This window comes from Mastigoproctus giganteus, chromosome 12 (assembly GCF_048544385.1).
Source record: "Mastigoproctus giganteus isolate SK-2022 chromosome 12, ASM4854438v1, whole genome shotgun sequence".
In the NCBI taxonomy this organism is placed as follows: Eukaryota; Metazoa; Arthropoda; class Arachnida; order Uropygi; family Thelyphonidae; genus Mastigoproctus; species Mastigoproctus giganteus.
The window spans coordinates 24,336,002-24,357,439 of NC_143586.1; the positions used below are offsets into that span (position 1 = coordinate 24,336,002).

The 21,438-nt window shown below is 34.7% G+C and overlaps 1 protein-coding gene across 1 annotated transcript in view; it reads right to left on the bottom strand.

Annotated features, from left to right (window-relative positions):
- Positions 1-21,438, bottom strand: part of l(2)41Ab (lethal (2) 41Ab) — a 142,875-nt gene that overhangs the window by 39,732 nt on the left and 81,705 nt on the right. Inside the window, exons 10-14 of the mRNA XM_090386656.1 lie at positions 19,937-20,119; positions 18,509-18,754; positions 15,157-15,370; positions 11,189-11,358; positions 3,549-3,640 (exon numbers count right to left, since the gene is read on the bottom strand). Coding sequence (XP_090242782.1) covers positions 3,549-3,640; positions 11,189-11,358; positions 15,157-15,370; positions 18,509-18,754; positions 19,937-20,119 — 905 coding nt within the window. The remainder of the gene's footprint in view (positions 1-3,548; positions 3,641-11,188; positions 11,359-15,156; positions 15,371-18,508; positions 18,755-19,936; positions 20,120-21,438) is intronic.

Genomic DNA, 21,438 nt, shown 5'->3' on the forward strand with positions numbered 1-21,438 from the left:
TAAACTGCAGCCATTATCAACCCACTGCAGGATGAAAGCTGCCTCAACAATTCATTTTGAGGGAAATGGACACCATAATCTGCCATGCTGGTCCAGTGCAGGTTGGCAGATCAACTGTATTTAGCAGTCAGGGGTTTGAACCCCAGTCTACTCAAAGAGCGTATATGACTGAACTCCCGCTCTTGACCACTCAGCTAAGGAATAACAGCTTAAGACAGGATGTATATACTCTGTACATCCAGCCACCCAACAACCACCAATCATCCAGTAGAATAAACAGACAACTCCATCTAATCTGGTGATGAACACTAATCCAGCAAATTGTATTCAATCAACATTCCCAGGTAACAACTGAAATTATTGGTTCATTATAGCCTTTATTGCCTTCAAATATGAAAACCCAAATTAACCATACTGAAATTACCATTATTATCCCCAGCAGAAAAGAACACTTCAAATGATCCACCAATAAGAAGCTATGAGAAAATTCAGTATGAAGACAGCAACAAAGAAAACAATAGCCTCATACCTTCATGAGAACACCCAACAGAATAAGAAGCCATCCTATACATGGGTAGGACGGTGTCCTGGTGTGGCATATTTGTAGGCAGCAGGCTTCCTGTTGCAGGATGCTTCAGATCCACTCCCAGGATCTATAATGAAGTGCTTCCCCCACCAAATGAAGTTCTCTTACCCCAGTACTATGTTTCCCCTCCTGAAAGTGTATCTTAGCTTCCTTAACTTTCTCCTCTACTTTAGTGCTTCCCCCCATTTCAATTATCCTTACACTAAGGATTCTTCCAATTTCCTTGTGGAAGCCTTCTGATCATTCCCATGCTCACTTCCAACAAAACTTTCTTTTGTTTTTTTGGCCCTTCCTGGTAAGTTTAGGTGATGCCAGGGTTTGCCCCACCAAAGCATCTAATCCATACCTGGCCCAGCTCCCCCCATGCCTAAGGAGAGCTGGGCCAGTCGAACACCAGTGACCCAGTAACTAAGGGTTGGTGGTGTTCCACTGGCCCTAGGCTAAGAGGCCAGATGAACAACATAATTCTACATTATATAATTTCTTGTAATGACCAACAACTTGTTTAAGTTAAACTTTATTATAATAAATAGAAATATACATAAATAAAATACTAAAACATGTAAAATAAGTGTAAAAGCATTAAAATACAAGTGTTAAAATATATATATATATAAATAAAAACCAATAAAATAGAAGATTTTGGGGTGGGGTGTTCATCAGCTGTACAATGTACTGAGTATATACAGTGGCAAACAAAAAAAACTGCATCACTTGTGAATTTTGCAAATAATGTGTTTTGTGCTGCATTGTGGGTTGCAGAAATGCATTTGTTAGATGGGATATATATGCATTTGTTATATGCATCAAAATGCATTTGTTAGATGGGATATATATCTCTGTGAATGAAATCCAATAAAAAGACTCCACCTGATATACCTAATTGCCATAAATATCTTCCCAAAGGGTAAAATGTGTAATTAATGGAAATATGTTTGTTTGTTATTTGGTTTTTAGGAGCATTAGCAACTAAGGCCATATTGCTCCGGGGATATGCGGTTCGGTGGTCATTCCCTGACCTTTCCACATCCTCTGTATTTGGTGGTCATGGGCTTGAACCCCAGTCTAATCAAGAAGCATGTGTTACGCACTGCTGCTCCTGCCCACCTGGCTACGGAGGTGCCTTGGAAATATGAGAAATCGTGCAAATGGCAATCATGACCCATACATTTTATTGCATTGACGTGTGCAAACTGAAATAACAAGTTAACGTGATAGTATTATGTGCTGTAAATCAGCAAAATAAGTCCTCAATATTTTGTTGTTCCTCTTCGAGCTGCAATTACAGCCTTGCAACAATCTGGCATAGATTTAATAAACTTCTGGATATACGGTTGCCCAATTTCATGGTACCATATCCTCACAATGCTCTCTCCTGCAGCTGAATCTTACTTGTTGGCTTCTTCTAAGCAATTTTAGATGAGATTATGTACCAGAAATTTTCAATATGATTCAAATCTAGACTGTTGCCAGGCCAGTCCAACACTATAATGCCAGCATTTCTGAGGTATGACTGCACCTTAAAGGAGAAAAACGAGGGAAAACATTGTAAGTATGTTTTAAGCCTTGTGAGACAAGAAGACAAACTCATTAAATCTAAAGAGCATAAAACTTATCAATTTTGCTGTGTAGCAAGGTGCTTTTATTTTATATCTGTTTTAGTATTTTATTTATATATATATATATATATATATATATATATATATATACTATCATTAAATATTGACAAAAGTTAAATTATAATAAATTAAATAAATAAATAATTGAGCATTCATTAGAGGCAGCGACTTGCAATTCCTCCATATGAAGCCGAAATATATTTTAAATAAAATAAAATAAAACATAAGCCAGTTCTGGGCTATTATTTATGTCTAACTTTTATTCTTCTTTTCCGTTCGTTTGTTTATTTGGTTATTTTTATATTAATTTTCGCTCTGCAGTTTTCGCCATACTACTGGCTTATGTTTTATTTTATTTAATTTAAAAAAAAAAAAAAATATATATATATATATATATTTTGTGTTTTTATTATTTTAGTTAGTGTCTAATTGATTGTTTTTAATTTGTCCCTTGCTACGTTAATGTCATTGCCATGGGCAATTGGACTATTATACGTGCTTGATATATTTTAGTTTGATTGCTTAGATTAATTAAATTTTGGTGTCTATTTTCTATAGGGTATTAGGTGTATCCTGAACAGGAGATTTTGTTAGCGTTTTAAACACCAAAATTTAATTAATCTAAGCAATCAAACTAATATATATATATATATTAATAAAGTTTAACTTAAACCAGTTTGTCGGTTGTTAATATATAGTGATGCAGCCCGATGCTCAAGGCCTGTTTTCTAATAATCCTACATAAACCACATACCACTCACACTATCTGGCCTTTACAGGGTACTATATAAAACACAGGAGATTGCAGAGTTTTTGGAAACTTCCAGTGCTGCTTGACCATAAACATGTACTGAGTAGCAAAACCTGTTTGCTCAATGCTACCAGCACTTACAGTAAACATCCATTATACAGTCTGTCTTCTAAGTCAATTGGATAGCTAGTTTCCTTTCCAAATGCTCCTCCTACGTGGTATTGATATATGACTCTATTTTGTAACTTCTCAACCAATGCTGGGCTTCTCCAAGATCCTGTTCTTTTGCATATTCTTTTCCTTCTATATATTAAATGTACAGGGATAGAAGGTTAGTCAGTTACTATACGGTTAGTAATAACCACCAAATATTTTCTGATTAGTCCAGAAGACTAGATCAATATGGAATTCAGAAATGTCATGAGATCACTAATTATTAAGTGGTTCTATTATATGGATGTAATGTAATACTTCGTACTCGGTAAAATTCATTTTTTAACAAAAATTCACATAGTTTTATTAATGTTATTCACATTTTAAATTAAGTCAGTATGAACAACCAAATTAATTTCTTCAATACTCCAGCACTTACTCAGCTTCAATAAGTTGATTCATAAGTCTTTCTTTTTCCTTCCTTAAATAATCCACTTGATATTCCTTTTGTAGACAATCTAGCTGAGCTTCCTGAAATAAAAAATCGGTCTTACGTTGTTACAAAAGAAGCACCAATATGCACATACATACATATATATGGAAATATATATCAGGTCCTTCTAATGAAACAGGAAATGTGTATTTTTCTTACTTTTGAATTGCAAAAAAATTGTTTTAGGGATTTTTCCCAATATAATATGAACAAATCCACTCCCATAACACATTTTTCACTTTCAGACCTTTTCTTCAGGAACTAAAAATGAGATAATCACTTGGGATAGGTCGTAGAAACTTGCTCAACCTGTAGAGACGATAGGGAACATGTTACTGTGCAGTAATGCAACACCTACTATAGTCAACATGCATACCTGTGTATTACCCATTACATTTTACCCATTACTTTTTTTAAAATTAAAGTAAAATGTACCTTTTAGTGTGGTTCCATGTTGTAGAAACTCAAATTCTGCCCCTCCCCCCAAATTTTCAAAAGGTGATCTTAAGGGTGAAATGGGTAACTCTGAACCTGTGAATTTAGTTTTTGAAGAAAAAATTATGCACGCTTGAATAAGGGCTATAAAAATCAGGAGGACTTTCTCATCATCCCTTGTATTTTTGTGACTGGTAGAATATAATGAGAAGCAAAGAATAATTTTGACAGTCAGTTCAGACTTTGATAAGTCCTTTGATCCAGTACCATATGAATGTTTTGTGTATAAATTAGTAGGAAGTTGCTCCAATGGAAACAAAAATGTTTAACTGGTGGGAGACAAAGATGACATACAGGGTAGTCCATAAGCAAGGAAACTATTTTGAATAACTGCTGATGTAAAATTTGTATGTTATTTTAAAAATAGTTTATATATTTTTTTATTGCTTCAGAAAAAAATAACATAGGAAAAGCATCATAAACTTTACAATAAAGGAGAGGAATGAAATTGTAGAGTGGCATGACAAAGATGACATACAGGGTAGTCCATAAGCAAGGAAACTATTTTGAATAACTGCTGATGTAAAATTTGTATGTTATTTTAAAAATAGTTTATATATTTTTTTATTGCTTCAGAAAAAAATAACATAGGAAAAGCATCATAAACTTTACAATAAAGGAGAGGAATGAAATTGTAGAGTGGCATGGAAAATATGAAAATGCTACAGAAGTTGCATACAAGTTAAGGAAGTTTACCGAACTTAAACCACTCAAAACAATGACACCATCAAACAAATTGTGAAGTCTGCTGAAGTGGAAACAGTGATAATCTACCAAGACCTGGGAGACCTTGTACCTCAAAGATATCTAATTTGTAAATTGTAAGAATACTGAAAAAGAAAAAAAAAACTCAAAGAAAACAAAGTTTGGAATTTAAAATACCTAAAACAAGCTGAAATAGAATCATCAAGGGACAGAAATATAAGGTTTATCATTTCATGCTTGCTACAAAGTTTGAATGAGGATGACCCAGAGAGAGAAGATTGGAATTTGTGAAATGGTTTTTAGCCATGATACAAATTCCAATTGTATGATACTGTTACAGACATATGATAATGTTATAAACCCAGAGATAGTTGAATTTTTGTGGACCAATCAAGCCATATTTAAACTAAATTGACCTGTTAATTGCCATAACTATGTTTATTAGCAATCCCCATTTATTCTTTAACAAGTATTTAAATGCTCCTAGGCCGACCGGGCTAGCCAGGTGGGTAACGTACCTGCCTGGCAACCCAGAGGTCGCAGGTTCGAATCCCGCCTCAGGCTTGGATCACAGTAAAATGCAAAAACCTTGGGAAGTGCATTATGGCCACAGAAGTCGATGTGCCAACAACAACAAAAAAAAAAAAAAAAAAAAAATGCTCCTAGCCTGACAACAGCCTAGGCTGGAATTTGGACAGGAAGTGTTCTTGGACATTTTTTTTTTTTTTTTCTTTGTGGGAGCTGTGACTGGAGAAAGCTACCCGAGACTGCTAAAAGATAAAATCATTCCATTAATGTAGTCTGAAACCAATTTTCAGTACTGCTTTTTTATACAGTATGGTGTACCGGCTCACTGTGCTAAAACTGTCTGTGAATGTTTAGATTAAAAGTTCCCAGGTCGACAGATCAGATGGCAGAGTTCCACTGCACTACCCGGATTTGGCACCTTGTGGTTGCATTTTGTGGGATTCATAAAGGATAAAGTATTTTGTAATAAGCACAAGTTTCTCTTGTGCTTCAGCAGTCAACGTTTCTGAGGAACTGTGTATGTTGTGTTGCTTTGTGCCCGAAAGATTACAATTTCATAAAAACCAAAATGGTGGCTACAGTGAACAGATGTTATAAATTTTTTTTTGTTTTTTTTAAAGTTTATGTATGCCTTTCTATTGTGCTAGCATTAATTAAATTACATATATTTAAAATAGTGTTGTTATTTACTTATTGACCACTCGTATAAGAGTCGTATAACAAGTTTAATATCAAGTGTGTAGCCAATATAAAGGTTTGGTGGGGGGGGGGAGTAATCAGCATATGCTATTTCAAAACATTATTGTTCAAATGGTCAAAAATTAGCACTCTGGTAATATTAAAATCAGATTAACCTATTACTTACAGAAGGGTGGCCAACCTGCATAGCTCTTTTTAGGGGCATGCCATCCAATGTGAAAACATGCAGTTCAAAAAATTACCTATTCATTAATCTATATTAAATTTATTTTATAAGCAGAAAATAGTTGGATTTTTTTTATTACAAGTACTTAGCAAAAAATTTCTTTACATAGTTAGCAAAAACATCTAATGGCACAGATGGGTAAGTGGGAGGAGTACTGATTCTTGTGGCATCTGGTTCTGCCCTTTAATGGCATGTGAATATCTCAAACATAATATGTTGCATGCTGAGGAAAAGGCTAGAAAGAGAAAAGTTAAAGATAGTTGAAGAGTAAAATGCCTTATGAGAAATGGTATCTCTAACCTGCTAGGCTACAAGGAGAGCTAGGCTACATGGGGTTTCTTTCTATCACATATAGAAATTCTGTCAGTAGGGAAAAAAGGTGATTATTTCTATATAACACATTGGTTAAAAGCTGCATCTTAATTATTATGTGTACAGGCCTGGAAAACCTCATTTCAGGAAAGATGGAGATCTACTGGAAAGGGCAATGAAGAGCAACAAGATCAGTTGAGATTTTTTTGCAGTAAGAGTCTTTGCTTTCTTCTCTCTCAGACTGTACCTATCCCCCATCCAATTTGTGGACATACATTCAAAATACCAAGTAAGCCTCCCACCACCCAAGCTGTAGTTTATATGTGGTTCATGACTTATCTTTTTCTAACTTTTGCTGTGCTTAAAACAATTTATTATTTAAAAAAAAATTTCAAATTAAACACAACTCAAATTGGAGAGTGCAATGCCACTTGGCCCTAGTCAAGAGGAAATAGACTTTGAATTCATTGTTCATCCAGCCTATCCTAATGGGTTAGGTTTCCATCCCTGCCACTGGGAGGCAGACTCTACTATTTAGCTTTATTGGACTCTGCTTTTAAACACAGAGTAAACAAAATTATTAAAGTAAGTGAATTTCCATTTATCCATGAACATGTTCCAGAGGAGCTGCTGTTCCAAATTTCCTAGTGATAACTCTAGTCGACTTCTAATGTCAACATAGTTCTCACAATAAAACATAATATGGGCTGATGTTTCCTCGTTACCACATACATTTATCATTAGGCATTTTACTCTTCAACTACCTATAACTTTTCTCTCTCCAGTCTTTTCCTCAGCATGTATGTTGCATATTGAGGAAAAGGCTGGAGAGAGAAAAGTTAAAGGTAGTTCAAGAGTAAAATGCCTTATGAGAAATGGTATCTCTAACCTGCTAGGTTAGAGATACCATTGCTGCCAAGGATTCTTCCTTACCTGCAAAAACATGAGTTACATGACCTTTTTCTGAGGTTTGCCAGCTCCTTTGACATATTTATATTAATTCACTTTGAATCCTTTTCTTTTATAACATCCTGCCTTGTATATTACCTCTCTAAGTCTGGACAGGAACTCACATTCAAGACTGACTTTCCAATGTTATTTCTTGTACATTAATGCTGTAAGCACTATTTGTAAATCAGCTGGTAATTTTCCAGACACCACCTACAGAACATCAGTTGATATCATTCGACATACTCTTGTAACAGACAAGAGAGCAAATCTCTGAGCCTGCATTATATATTTTTTAATCACAAAGTTTGTTATCCTATGAAGCCATGCTATAGATGCATAAGTTATAAATAGGCAATTGTACAGTAAATTTATAGCTCGGCCCCTTATGTCCCAATCTTACTCTTATTACTCTTCTTAACTTGGCATAAAGAGTACGTGCTTTATCTTTTAAATATTTAGCATGTGGGACAAAGTTTATTGCTCTTCTATCTTTATTCCCAAGTATTTAACAACAGCATCATATCTTATTGCTATTCCTGATGCTCTTACAAGTGGATGTCTATTCATGCTCAAATGGCCTTTCAGCGGCATTTGCACTGTTTTAGCTTCTGAGATCTGAAGTCCATTTACTCCAGCCCATTCCAGCAAATTACCCAAAATTTGAGCTGCACGCTCCTCAATTTGTGACCGTGCATTGCCATATACCAATATCAGAACTTGTGGACAGTTGGGGAAGGCAATGGGGAACCACCCAAATGCTTTATCGCTAGATATGGCATACAAACCAAGAGTTATGAAATCTGGCAGTAAACTGATGTGTCAGGCCTAGCAAGGGAGTGAGTATTAGCCATATAGTGCAAGGAAGCCATAAGCTTTTGCTGCACCAGCCAAAAATAGTTCACAGGGCCTTCCAGGAGGTTAACCAGTGAACCCCTAAGTTGTAAGCATGAGGTATGGAGGAGATGGTAGGAAGAGGAGGACAGGTAGCTGGAATGTTAGGACAATGAATAGGATAGGTTAATTAAAAAACTTGAAAAGGGAAAATGGATTGAAATGGGAACCAAAAGGAATGACATTAGTACAAGTATATATACCAACAACAGAACTTGAGGAGGATAAGGAGATTGAGCAACTGGAAAATGTAATGAGAAAGATCAGGCAAAGATTTCTGATGATTATGGATGATTGGAATGCAGTGGTGGTAGAAGGAAAGGAGAAAAAATGTTTAGCATGGTATGTATGGGCTGGGTTAGTGGAATCAGAGAGGGGAAAGGTTGGTAGAGTTTGGTGAACAGAATGATCTAATGGTAACAAATAGTTTAGATAGCATAAACCAAAAATAACAGACCTGTGGAAGATGTGAGTCTGGTATTCTGGTAAGTAGATCATTAGCAATTGCAAAAGCCTCAGATTCTCAACCACCTGAGTGTGTAAAACTAGAAAACTGGGGCCAGCTGAAGCTGTGAGCATTAAAATCACCATGAAAAATTACCTCACTGTTAGAAAAGTTAGAAAAGACTGGAGAAAGTTGAGTTTCAAAGATAGGAAGTCAAAAGAGTTGTAAGTGATTAATGGAGTTGGAAGAACAAAAGAGGCAACAGATGAACTTGTCAGAATGGGTAAAGAGAGAGAGAGAGAGAGATTTTAAGCTAGAGAAGATTGAAAAGAGTGGATTTCAAATTACTAAGTGTTTGACAGGGAATATCAGAGTGGGCATATGTACAATACCACCTTTGAAGTGAAAGGAATTTTAGAGAAAATAATTAGTGACTTAGGTGAGCAGTGGTTGAAGCTACCAATAATTGGGATTACATCAGAAAAAGAAAGTTGGCTTGGTAAATTGCAGATGGTAATGGATATCACTGAAACTTGAACTAAGATAACATATATTTGTGAACTGAATGAAAAAGGTTTTGAGAGGTTTTAGATCTTTTCACAGATAAGTTTGCTCTCTTAGTGTGACTATTTGCGATGCATTCAGTAGATAAAGTAGAAGGGGGGGGGTTAAGGACATGTATGAATTAATGAAATTTTAGATATGGCATATACACAGCAAGAATATAACCAGCTCCTTGATATAACATGGCACTGACAATGCCTCCTGCATACCCACAACTCAGAGTCCCCCTACCAGTCACTAGGTGGCAGAGTAAAGGCAGCAAGATTATACACTAACTGATCTGAATACCTCCTAACGAGTTAGCAATAGGTTTGAGTCCATGATCTATCTGGCAGCAGGTTTGCAATAACTGTTTTAGAATTATCAAAATGTAAGGATTTTGGATCTCGTGATGCATATCATAACCTCAGAAGACATTACTCATACTAGACAATGAAAAAGGTGGGGGGCTGCTGGAGCTTTCATCTGGAGACTAAGCAGGATTTCACCACTTCAAGTCAATAAGCAACATGGTGGTATTGCACTAGATGACAAGGTTTATCCATCACCTAGTACTACCTGCTGACACAGAGGGGCAATATTGCTCTGTGTGATGTAGACAATGCATTTTGACTCCCACTTATATTAGTTTATGCTGGGGTGGTTGTCCCAAGTATATTAAGTGAAGGACTTACATATACCCAAGGTTACTAAGAGTACCACCAATGTGAAGATGCAAGAGAGGATTTGGTTGTCACAGAATGACTGGACTTTACAGAAATTTGGTCCCCTTGACTGACACATGGAATCTGCATATCAGTTCCATTAGTGTTTTAGACTACCAGAAACCAAGCCCTAGCCTGTCATACTGGAGGAATGTCTGTGACAAGTCTCAGGGACCCAAGTTTGCCTTTACCACTTTTTTCAGGGATTAGCAATTCCTATCCATCAGTTTTTTTGGCCTACTTTGCAGTCTGCATATCAATATTGCTGTTCTTCCATATTTTCATTACATCAACTGACTCAGCAAGGCAAACATGTGACTATCATATACAATAACAAATTGCATCAAAATTTCCAATTAAAACTATTTCTTAACTTGTCATATTTTAAGTTTTTCTAGTTACTGTGATCACTGGTATCCCAATATTCAAATCTGCACTGAACCAACAACATAATGAAAATCAAAGGGTCCCGCAAAATTTATCATAACAAAATCAAATACTTACAAAAATATCTGGGGGGGGGGATCCCCTTCAAGTATGTTACCCTCTCCACCTGCAATGTAGAATATGCAACACCTTTTACCATGTCACTGCACTGATTATGTCTTTCAGTTATCTGCTATCAGATTGGTTGATTATGGCAAGAGGTGGCAATTCTGACTAGCAAATAGCTAGTAGGTTTGAGAACCATTTTAAATCATTTCAATAAAGTTTATTATATAAAATCATGTTGTTTGTTCATTTTAAAATGGTTTAAGATTTCCCCTAAAAAAGAAGACTTCTATTTTAACATATTAAATATTATTTACTTCTAATAAAAACAGTTCATAGTTTTTAAACAGAAGTACATTAATAAACAAGTATATCAATACTTTTTTTATTTTTAGTATCAACAGTGTTTTATATTTTTATTTAACTATATACTTTACAAAGACTACTCCCATACAGGTATACAAAAATAAACATGTGAATCATGCTTGTTTACTTTCTTATAATGTAACTAGATTGTCTTTATAAACTGTAAATAAATAAAATAAAAATAAATCAAAGATTAAAAAATAATTACTTTCAATGCTTTAACAAAATCACTCTTTAGTAGCTCAGTTTCTTGCTCAAGTCTTGCTTGCAATCCTTTTTCTTCATGAAGTAAAGTGTTTAGCCGAACAACATCTTTTTGAAGAGTATCAATTCTTCTTTCTACATCTCTGACTTCTTTCTCATGCTGATAGATTTCAGCTGTAAGTAAATTGTATGCAATTTGTTTGTTGGTTTATTTTTTTAGGTATACTACTGCATTAGCAACTATATCTTGATGTCAACTGAATTAATAATGAATTTTCCTATTCAGACAGTATCATGTGCATTCTTAAATAATATGTTAAAATGCACATGACACTAATATCCAAATAAGAAAATTCATTATTAATTCAGTTGACAAGAAGATACCAAATATGTTCTAGTATAATAATGGCACAAAATAAAATTGAAAGGAAAATTAGGCAACAATACTAATAGATTTATTCAGCTGAATGAAAGCACATGCTTACAAGATATTAAGCATTCTTCACTCATGCTTATCATCAGCTATTTCTGCTATAGTAATATACAACAATGACTAAGTTTTCTTTAATTATGCTCAGTTGAATTTGATATGCCATAGCAGACAACAGTATTTTCTCTCTCATCGAGGGATTATTGTATCATAAACAGAGGACATTTGACAATTTCTATATAAAAGTTTCATGAAGTTTATTCTCATATTGCAACTTAGAGTGACCTGTGTAGTTATTTCAGAAATATGAGCCTATTAAAGCATCCTTGAAGACAGGCCAGAAAAGTATAGAAAAGCGGAGTAACTGCATCCTTGTCCTAGGCAGAATCCATATAGATGTCTGGTTGCTTTTATCACAAAACCCAGTTTAAAAATATATTTTCATGTCTAGCTATTTTTTAACACTAGTTTGCATTTCTTTAACCCATATTTTCAAATAGAGACTTCATTATTACTATGATTATCAAATTCATATTTTGAATGTGAGCATTTAAAAGGATTTCACAACTAGTCATAAAATAAAGTACAATGATATACAATACTCTTTTTCTTCTATATAGAGTATATTTAGGTATTCTGTTTATATATAAAATAATATATAAAAGAGTACACCTAAACCTCTTTTTATGCGAATTTTTTTTACGTGAATTGGGATATCAAAAATAATTTTTTTTACGCTATTTTTATTCACTTTTACACGACCAACCTAAAGTCTAAGTTAGGAAAAAATCCATAATTCAAGAAAATTCTAAGAATTTTATAGAATTGCATTCTCGTTTCAATTAAGAAAATTCTAAATTCCCCGAATTACATAACTGACTGTGCATAAACAAAAAAAAAAAAAAAAAAAAACAGCAGTTGTCTGCAGTTTGAATTTGGTTTCTCATATCAACTTAGAAAATTCTTACAAATTTCATTTATTGGGAATTCCCCGAATTACATAACTGACTGAGCATAAAAAAGCAGTTCTTAGCAGTTTGAATTTGGTGTTTGAATAGACAACACAATTACCGCATTTTATTTAAATCAAAATAAAAATCAAGTTATAAAATTAATAATTTTGCCAAGAAATAATAAATGGTAATCTACACTGTATGTAATTTTCAAACTTTCATTTCATTAACCAAAGATTTTAATCCAGCTCTCACATGATGTTGCTGATAACCAAAAAAATAAGGAAAGCCGTTTCCTTGGATATAAAAATTCAAATTTTAGATTGTCTTCAAACTGGGGAAGGTGCGACGGATGTGGGTAAGCATTTTGGAGTCCGTGAATCAACGATCAGATCTATGAAGAAAAATGAAGAGGCTATTAGAAAAGCGGTATGTTCTGGTACAAAATCGAGTGCGAAATTATCATCATACACAAGAGATGTTGTTCTAGAAAAGGCCAAAAAGGCTTTAGTGGATAGAAGATAATGTACAAAAAAGAATGCCAGTTGACAGAAATTCCATCAAGCAATCAGCATTTGATATTTTATGAACAGATTAAAAAACTGCAGCCAGATATTTCATCTCAATCGAGGAAAAAATATGAATTTCATGCAAGCAATGGCTGGCTGGCTAAGTTTATAAAAAGACATGCTCTTCATAATATAAAAATTAAAGGTGAAACGTCTTCTGCTGATGAAACAGCTGCTAAAGCATTTCCACAAAAACTTGGTAAAATAATTGAAGATGGAGGTTACACTCATGAACAAGTTTGGAATATGGATGAAACTGGCCTTTTCTAGAAAAAAAATGCCAAACAGAACTTATGTATCAAAAATGCAAAAAACTGTTGGTGGGTTCAAAGCAGCAAAGGATCGCATAACACTCCTATTTTTTTGAACACTTTAGGAGATTGGAAGTTAAAACCACTGCTTATAAATCGATCATTAAGCCCACGGCCAATGAAAGGTGTAGATTTTCAAAAATTGCCAGTTCATTGGATGGCCAACAAAAAAGCTTGGGTGACCATTGATATTTTCACTGAGTGGTTCCACAAACATTTTGTGCCAGAAGTTAGATGCTATTTGAATGACAAGTGTCTCGAATTTAAAGTGCTTTTGATTCTTGATAATGCACCCGGTCATCCTGCCATAGAACACCCAAATGTGCAATTTTGTTTTCTGCCTCCCAATACCACATCATTGCTACAACCTCTACATCAGGGTATAATTGGGACTTTTAAAACATATTATGTCAGACGAACATTTCAGTTCGTTTTGAACAAGCTAAATGATGATGAAACACTGTCAGTTATGGATGTGTGAAAAAAATTATCAATTATGGATTGTATTGATCAGGTTCAATTTTCGTTATCTGAATTGAGACCAGAAACTATGAATGCATGCTGGAATGCTATTTGGCCTGCATGTGTTAAAGAGAATGCTCCTGTTCCCTTCAATCATACTGTAGAATTCCCCAATATAATAAGTTTGGCATGTGAAATTGGCGGAGAAGGATTCGATGGTCTTACGTCGGCAGATATCGAAGAATTGTTAATTGATGAACCTCTTAGCGAAGACGAAATAGTGGAGATTGTTTCTGAGACTCCTGAAAGCGAAGAAGTTAATGATAATGATCAAGATAATCCTACTTTTACTGCTGATATAATTAAAGAAGGTCTTAAATTGGCCAGTAATTTAGGCAATTATTTTGCCCGACATGATCCAAATGAACGTGCTGGGAAGTTTTCACATGAGCTTAAGTTGTTAATGTCTTCATACAGAGAATTATATTGCGACTTATCTAAAGCATCAACACAGCGATTAATAACTGAGTTCATGCCTAAAACTACTGAAACAACCAGTGGTACTTTTATTCAAGACATGACAAGAAGAATTCCACAAGTTGAGGCGGAAGTCGATGATGATAATACCATATCTAGTAGTTCTAGTGATATTACAATCTCATGAAAACGAAAGCTTTCACGTTTATTGTGAGAAACTGATAGCGAATAACATAATTTTTTTTATAGAATCCTTAGCAAACAACTGAAATGAATATGTTTTTTTTTAAAGTTATTAAAATTCATTATATGTATGTGTGTTCTCCATGAAATGTAAATAAAAATCTTATGATCCTAACGAATTTAATGTTTGTTTTTTTCATTATTTTGCTTATATTTCAGGTTTGAAACCAACCTTCACTTTTTCTATGGAGTCAGTAGTTCTTGTTACGTGTAATTTTTAGGAATGTATCTATCATGTAAAAAGAGGTTTAGGTGTACAGTTAATACTAAAAATATAAAAACATTCTGATGACTAGCAATGAATATTATTTCAATTCAAACTTAAGGAGAAATCAAGAATGCTACATCACATCTGGAATATGATCCAAAATTAAATTTGAATTCAATCATGTGCATCTGCCATAAAACACAATAACTGAACAAAAAATACTGATGACATTGATGATTACAATAAAATGCATATGCAAATAAACAGCGAGAAATGATCCACTACCACTACCCTCTCTTTCTACAGATAAAAAATTTACCTTCAAGCCTAATTTTCTTTTCTCCCAAAACAGCAAGTTTTTTTGAACACATATCCATTTCTTTAATTTGATTAGATGCTTCATTAGTTAGAGTTATCAATTCTCCTTGTAAGCGGAGCCACTGGCGTTCAGCATTACGACACATATCTTCTTTTACAATAATTTCCTTTTTCATATTTCCAAGTTCTCTTTCTGCAGGGCCTAGCTCTTCTCCCTTGATATTGAATAAATTTAAAAGTCAATTAATGGCTATTTGCGATATGCAAATTACATAAGAACAAATATTACACTATTTTTTTTTTTTTTTTACAATAATGTAAAAATTTTTGCAAGAGTTTCATAAAAATTTGGGTCTCCTACATTGTTTTACTACAGTCATTTATGAGTAGTAAGGCAGAAAATTCTCCCAGGCAGAAAATTACGATCCCTCATCTCTAAGGTAAAAACACCTGTCCCCACCTTGCTACAAAGTGGATTGGTCTACCGCATCTTTTGCCGTGACTGCACTAGCTGCTATATCGGGGAAACTGGGAGAAGGCTCGAAAAACACCTTTTTGAACACAAAAGAGCAATCCGCTTAGCGGATGTGGAACACTCAGCTATCGCTGAACACGTTTGTCCACAATCACAACATTGCGATGTTGTGATTGTGGATAAGTCCCGCCATTATCACCGACACGCCTGGTTGGAATCGTTGAACATCAAATGCTCCAATACCTCAGTCAACAGGAACAGTGGATGTCAAGTCCACTCTATCATCGAAACAGCAATCGTGACTATTGACAAACGCTGGCAATGTCCGCACGCATTACAGCCACAGGCTTCAACATCTAACAGTTAATCACGTACAAGATTGGCAGTACATGCCCTCATGCTCCATTCTTAACTGTCAGTTTAACTGAGGAAGGTTGACAAAACAACCGAAAGCTTTTTGTTTGTATGTATCTAATCTAATATATGTATATTTCCCATTATTAAACTTGTCAAAATCTATTTTTGTATCCGTTTTCACTCTGTGTTACAGTAATTTTAGTTTCATAAGGAATTTCCAGACAACAATCACCTCGTAGTTATAAGGTTCAGGTTTCACCCTAACGTATGTTTCTTAATTGTCACTACTCTCTTTCCTCCGCGAAAGTTATTTACTTTCTGATATTTTTATAAATAATACATCCACGACGTTCGTCAGATCCGATCGAGTAACAATCTCTTGCTGTGAATCAGCCTGACTCATAAAGTTGGAATAGTATTTCAACTGCTGTTTTTCCCTAGTGCAGTGGCAACGGGTGTAAGCTAAAAAAAAAGAACAGCCTTATACACGGAGTGAATATCACACTACAAGTACAGTAGTGACAAAAAGTATAAGGTGACTTGGCAAAGTAACAGCCCTCAAATGCAAACATGAAGTAAAAATTAAGACATTTTTACAATGTTCTGTAAGACTATATGCAAGAGGCTTGGTGGGAAATACTACAGAAGGCTATTTGACACCAGTACAATTTCAGAAAAGAGTTGAACATAGGCAAAAACAGTTGTCACCTAAGAATTTTTGGAAAAATAAAACTATATGCAAGGTCATCTTCCCTGTCAAACATATAATTAGAATAATTCCAGGATACAGTTTCAAGAAATTCATATGAAGATTGATCCAAACAATAGAAGTCAATAGGATGAATGAAGAGGAAGAAATAATGGTTTAGCGAGTTTGGAAATGAACTGTGAATCAATGGTGGCTGATCCACTCATGAACTAACAAATTTAGAAGAAAGTAGTACTATAGATTCTAATTTATATGAACAATACCCACAAATATATCTGCAGAAAAAACATATAGCAAAAACTGAATACTCTTGTATCACTAATTAACTTAGTCTATTTTGAAAAAAAAGTTGACAATTTTTATTGAAAAAGAACAAAGGTTATCGATTTTAACGAAAGACACAAATTAAAAAACTCTGAGAAAAATGTTAAAATTAACTATACTGTAGTAAAATTGAATTATTATTGAAATACACTCATGAGCCAAAACATTAAAATCACCCATCTCTATGAGTGGATACATCCCACAGCACCTAAAAGTAATGTCACCAACCGGCACAACAATATATAGTGATGGCACAGACAGTGCCTGTCAGTTCATCAATATGAAGGCTGTGCAATGGATGTAAATGGGGAATGATTCGTGGTGCCAGGAGGGCAGGGGCCAGCATATCAGCAGCTGCAAGCATTATCAGCTAATCAAGTGCCGCCATAGTGAAGGTGTGGCAGCAATGGCCCAAACAGGGCCACACAACTACCCAATGTACTGGGACAGGAAAACCAACAGTGGTTCCCCTCCTCCCCTATGTGGTGACCATGCATCCAGATGGCCACTGGACTTGCTAAAGATGTCACAGGGCCTGCACTGTGCAGGAATGGTTTGGGGATCATGTCCAGCATTTCGTGTACTCCTCTGGCCACCATATTCCCCTGAAAATTCCATCAAACATTTGTGGGATGCAGTGAAATGCAGCATTTTCCTGTCCATTCCAATGCCTTGCTCCATTGCCAAACTCCAGGACATCCTTCTGTCCAGCTGGTCTAAGACACATAAGGACACCTTCCACAGTCTCATGGAGTCAATGCCACACTGGGAACAAGAGTTATCATGGCTAAAGGCTCCCCAACACACTATTAAGTAGGTGGTCATAATATTTTAGACTAGAAAGAGGCAGTCTGCTAGCATGTCTACAGGAACATTATACAAGATCCCAGATTTACAACAACAAGTTGATCTGTAACAGTACCACTAAGGTCAAGGAGGTGGGGGCAAGGCTGCATATGAGAAAGCATTGGCTAAAAGAGCAAAGAATGGGGACAAGGAATTTTTCACATATGTGAATACAATAAAGAAGAAAGCTAATCAAATCAGTCCCTTGTGCACTGGATGTGGGCAAGTCTTAGATAACCCAGCTGTTGTTGCCAGGGCTGTACTTATAAATAGGTGCTAGCTTTGGGCCTCACGATAGAGGGGCCTCTGTAATTGGAAATTTTTAAAGCCCTGATCTAAACTAGGGCCCACGTGTGCCTTCCATGTAAACAGAGACGGGTGAAATTTACTGAAAGTGTGGATGACTCTTTTCTCCGAAAGAACAGATTAATTTCCAAAATAAAGGAAAATCTCTCTCTCTCTCTCTCTCTCCCCTAATTCTCTAATAGGGTGTAACAGTAGAACACAGGCTGACCACGGCATATTATCTGCGTCGGGAATATGTACAACCTTTTTTATTATGGTATTTAATGTCTAAATATGAAATATCTCAGATATTTAAATAAGAAATAATAGCTAATAAAGACAAAAAATTCAACTCACCCCAGCAACACTAACCAACTGATCTAGTTTTTTGTTCAAGTCTGAAATAACAAGCTGTCGTTTTTCAATAAGCGTATGACACTTATTTATCTCATTTTCACTTTTTTGAACTGTCTGACGTTTTTCATCAATTTCCTTATTTAAGTTCCTTAAAGTTTGTTGAAGATGTTGAAGCCGTGTCTCACTGCTGGTTATGTCAAGCATTTGCTTAGATATTTCATTTTCTTTATTTCCTACAACAATTTCCTGGAAATAAAAATAGGACATAAATTCAACAATATATGGATGTTTTAAGCCTATAACAGAATAACTTTCATGTTACATTCAAACCCTGTAGAGACCTAGTAGGACAGTAAATGATTGAATTTTTTTTTTTTTTTTTAAACAGCTCTAATTAAAAATAAAACAAGCAAATGAATGTGTATTCTTTCTTAATTATAAAACTACTCAGTTCCTAGAATTGTTTAGACTAGCAATTTTGTGATACAGCTGTCATGAGTGGTATACAACCATATGAGTGTACAATTTGTACAATTCATGTTTAAATTGTACATACGTGTACAATTTGAAAAGGAGAAACTTAAAAATAACTTCTAACTTCATCACCAGAGATCATATTTAAAAGTAGAATAAGTTGCCATGGGTAGCTGAGGTTGACAACTTGGGGAAATTCATAATCAGCTGGGCAGCTTATGTGATGAGAAAAACATAGGTTGCTTATTTTGTTTTTATTTTTTGGAAATTTATTCTTATTATTATTATTTATTTATTTATTATTGTATTATTTTTTTAAAAATGTTATTTATATTTATTTCTGGCCAGTGCAGCAATTAGTATTAGCATAATACAAGGAAGCTGGTGGCTTCCTTACACTAAGCTAATACTACTAAATCAATAGCAAATTTCAGAAAAGGATGGATATTTTATGACAGCCACATTCTATGCTTGCATCTTCAAGCATAAGCAACTCTTGGACCTAATCAAAGGAAACTGAATATGTGGTCTTGTACACTTTAAAAGATTATACTTTTAAACTCACTTGCTTCTTATATTTGCAAGATCTAAAATAGAAGATCTTACAAATATAAGATGCAAGTGCACTTAAGATATACTCCAAAATACTGTGAATAATGTTATAAGAAATGTTTTGTTAATAAATAAATAAATTAGTACAGTTTTACTTTAACACTAAATAGTGAATAGTTGCTTATGCTTTTAAATAATTCAATGCTGTCCGCTTTTCATGGTTCATGAAAGTGAAATGTGGAAATATTCATATGATCCATTTTCAGGGTTGCATACTGTGGGTATAAAAGTACTGTGCTAGTTTAAAGATTTGTATTAATTTGGTTTATATTGTATATAAGAATTATTATATTATATCGATCAATACAGATGAGCACAGTAATAATAATTTCGATAATTTACCTGTTGTTTAATTTTTTCTCTTGTCTTTTTAATCATTTGCTGAGCATAATGGCTTGCTTTGGTCATTGTTATCTTTTCATGTAATTTCTCCATTACTGTGTCTTCCAACATTCTGTTTTCAGTGCTCACTTTTTCAATGCCTCTTGCCAAGTCATCTAACTCTCTTTCTTTGCAGCACTTTTCCTATAAACATATTAATAAAAGCAAAATATAATATCAAAATATCAAAAAACAGTCAAAAAACATGGTGATTAATTTTCATATGAGCTTAAATGCCCATCATATGATAGTGTTCACAAAAGCTTCCACTAAAATTTGTAGTTTATTTTTTTGTTTTAAACAAATATCATTTTATTTCCAAAATTCTTTTGGAAATAAAGTGGTATTCATTTTATTTTCAAAGAAATTTGCATATACATGCTCAAAATTCTTTGTGAAGGCTTTGACCTTATCTCTTAGCTGTGCTTGCTTCTTCCTCCATAGTCTTCACACATATTTCGCATCTACATTCACACATGAAGAATTCTTCACAGAAGTGGAGACTAAAAGTTTATCAAACTCTAACAGGGAGCTAAATGATTTTGTAATAGGTGAAAGGAAAGTGGAAGAGAAATTGTTAAAGATAAACTTAAGAAAGGCACCCATGGTGCATGAGATCTATCCAACTATATTAAGGGAGGCAGCAAAGGAAGTAAGCAAACCTTTAGCCATAATTATGAGAGCATTCTTGAATTCAGTGGCGGTCTCTGCAGACTGGAGATGTGCGAATGTATCCCCAAATTCACAAGGGGGGGGGGATCAAAGGGTGACACGAGTAATTATAGATCTGTTAGCATAACTTCTGTTTCCAGTGAAAATAATGGAGTCACTGGTTAAAGAAGTAATGCAGGACCAGCTAAACAGGAATGCGGTTATACTTCAGACACAGCATGGGTTTGTTAAGGGGGAATCTTGTCTGACTAATTTGAGTGAATGTGGTTACAAAGGAACTGGATGCAAAAAATAATTTTGATATCATATACTTGTATTTCAACAATGCTTTTGATACTGTTGCACATAAACGACTGCTGCACAAATTGGAGCAGTGTAGCATTATGGGCAAGTCACTGCTTTGGATAAAGGGATGGTTGAGTGGGAGAAGACAGAGAATGGTAATCAATGGACACTGCTCTTCATGGACTAATGTTATTAGGAGTTCCCCAGGGTTCTGTGTTGGACCCATTGTTGATTTTTATACTTATCAATAATATTGATGAAGTCATATCAGGCTTAATATCCAAGTCTGCAGATGATACAAAGGGCAGCAGGGTGGTTAATGACAGTATGCTACTGCAACAGGATCTATGAAAGTTAGGCAGATGAGCTGAGAAATGCCAACTGAAGTTTAACACTGACAAATGCAGAGTACTGCATATGGGTAGCAGTAACCCCAGAGTAACGTACTAACTATGTGGTACTACACTCGGGGTATTGGAAAATGAAAAAGATCTAGGGATAATTGT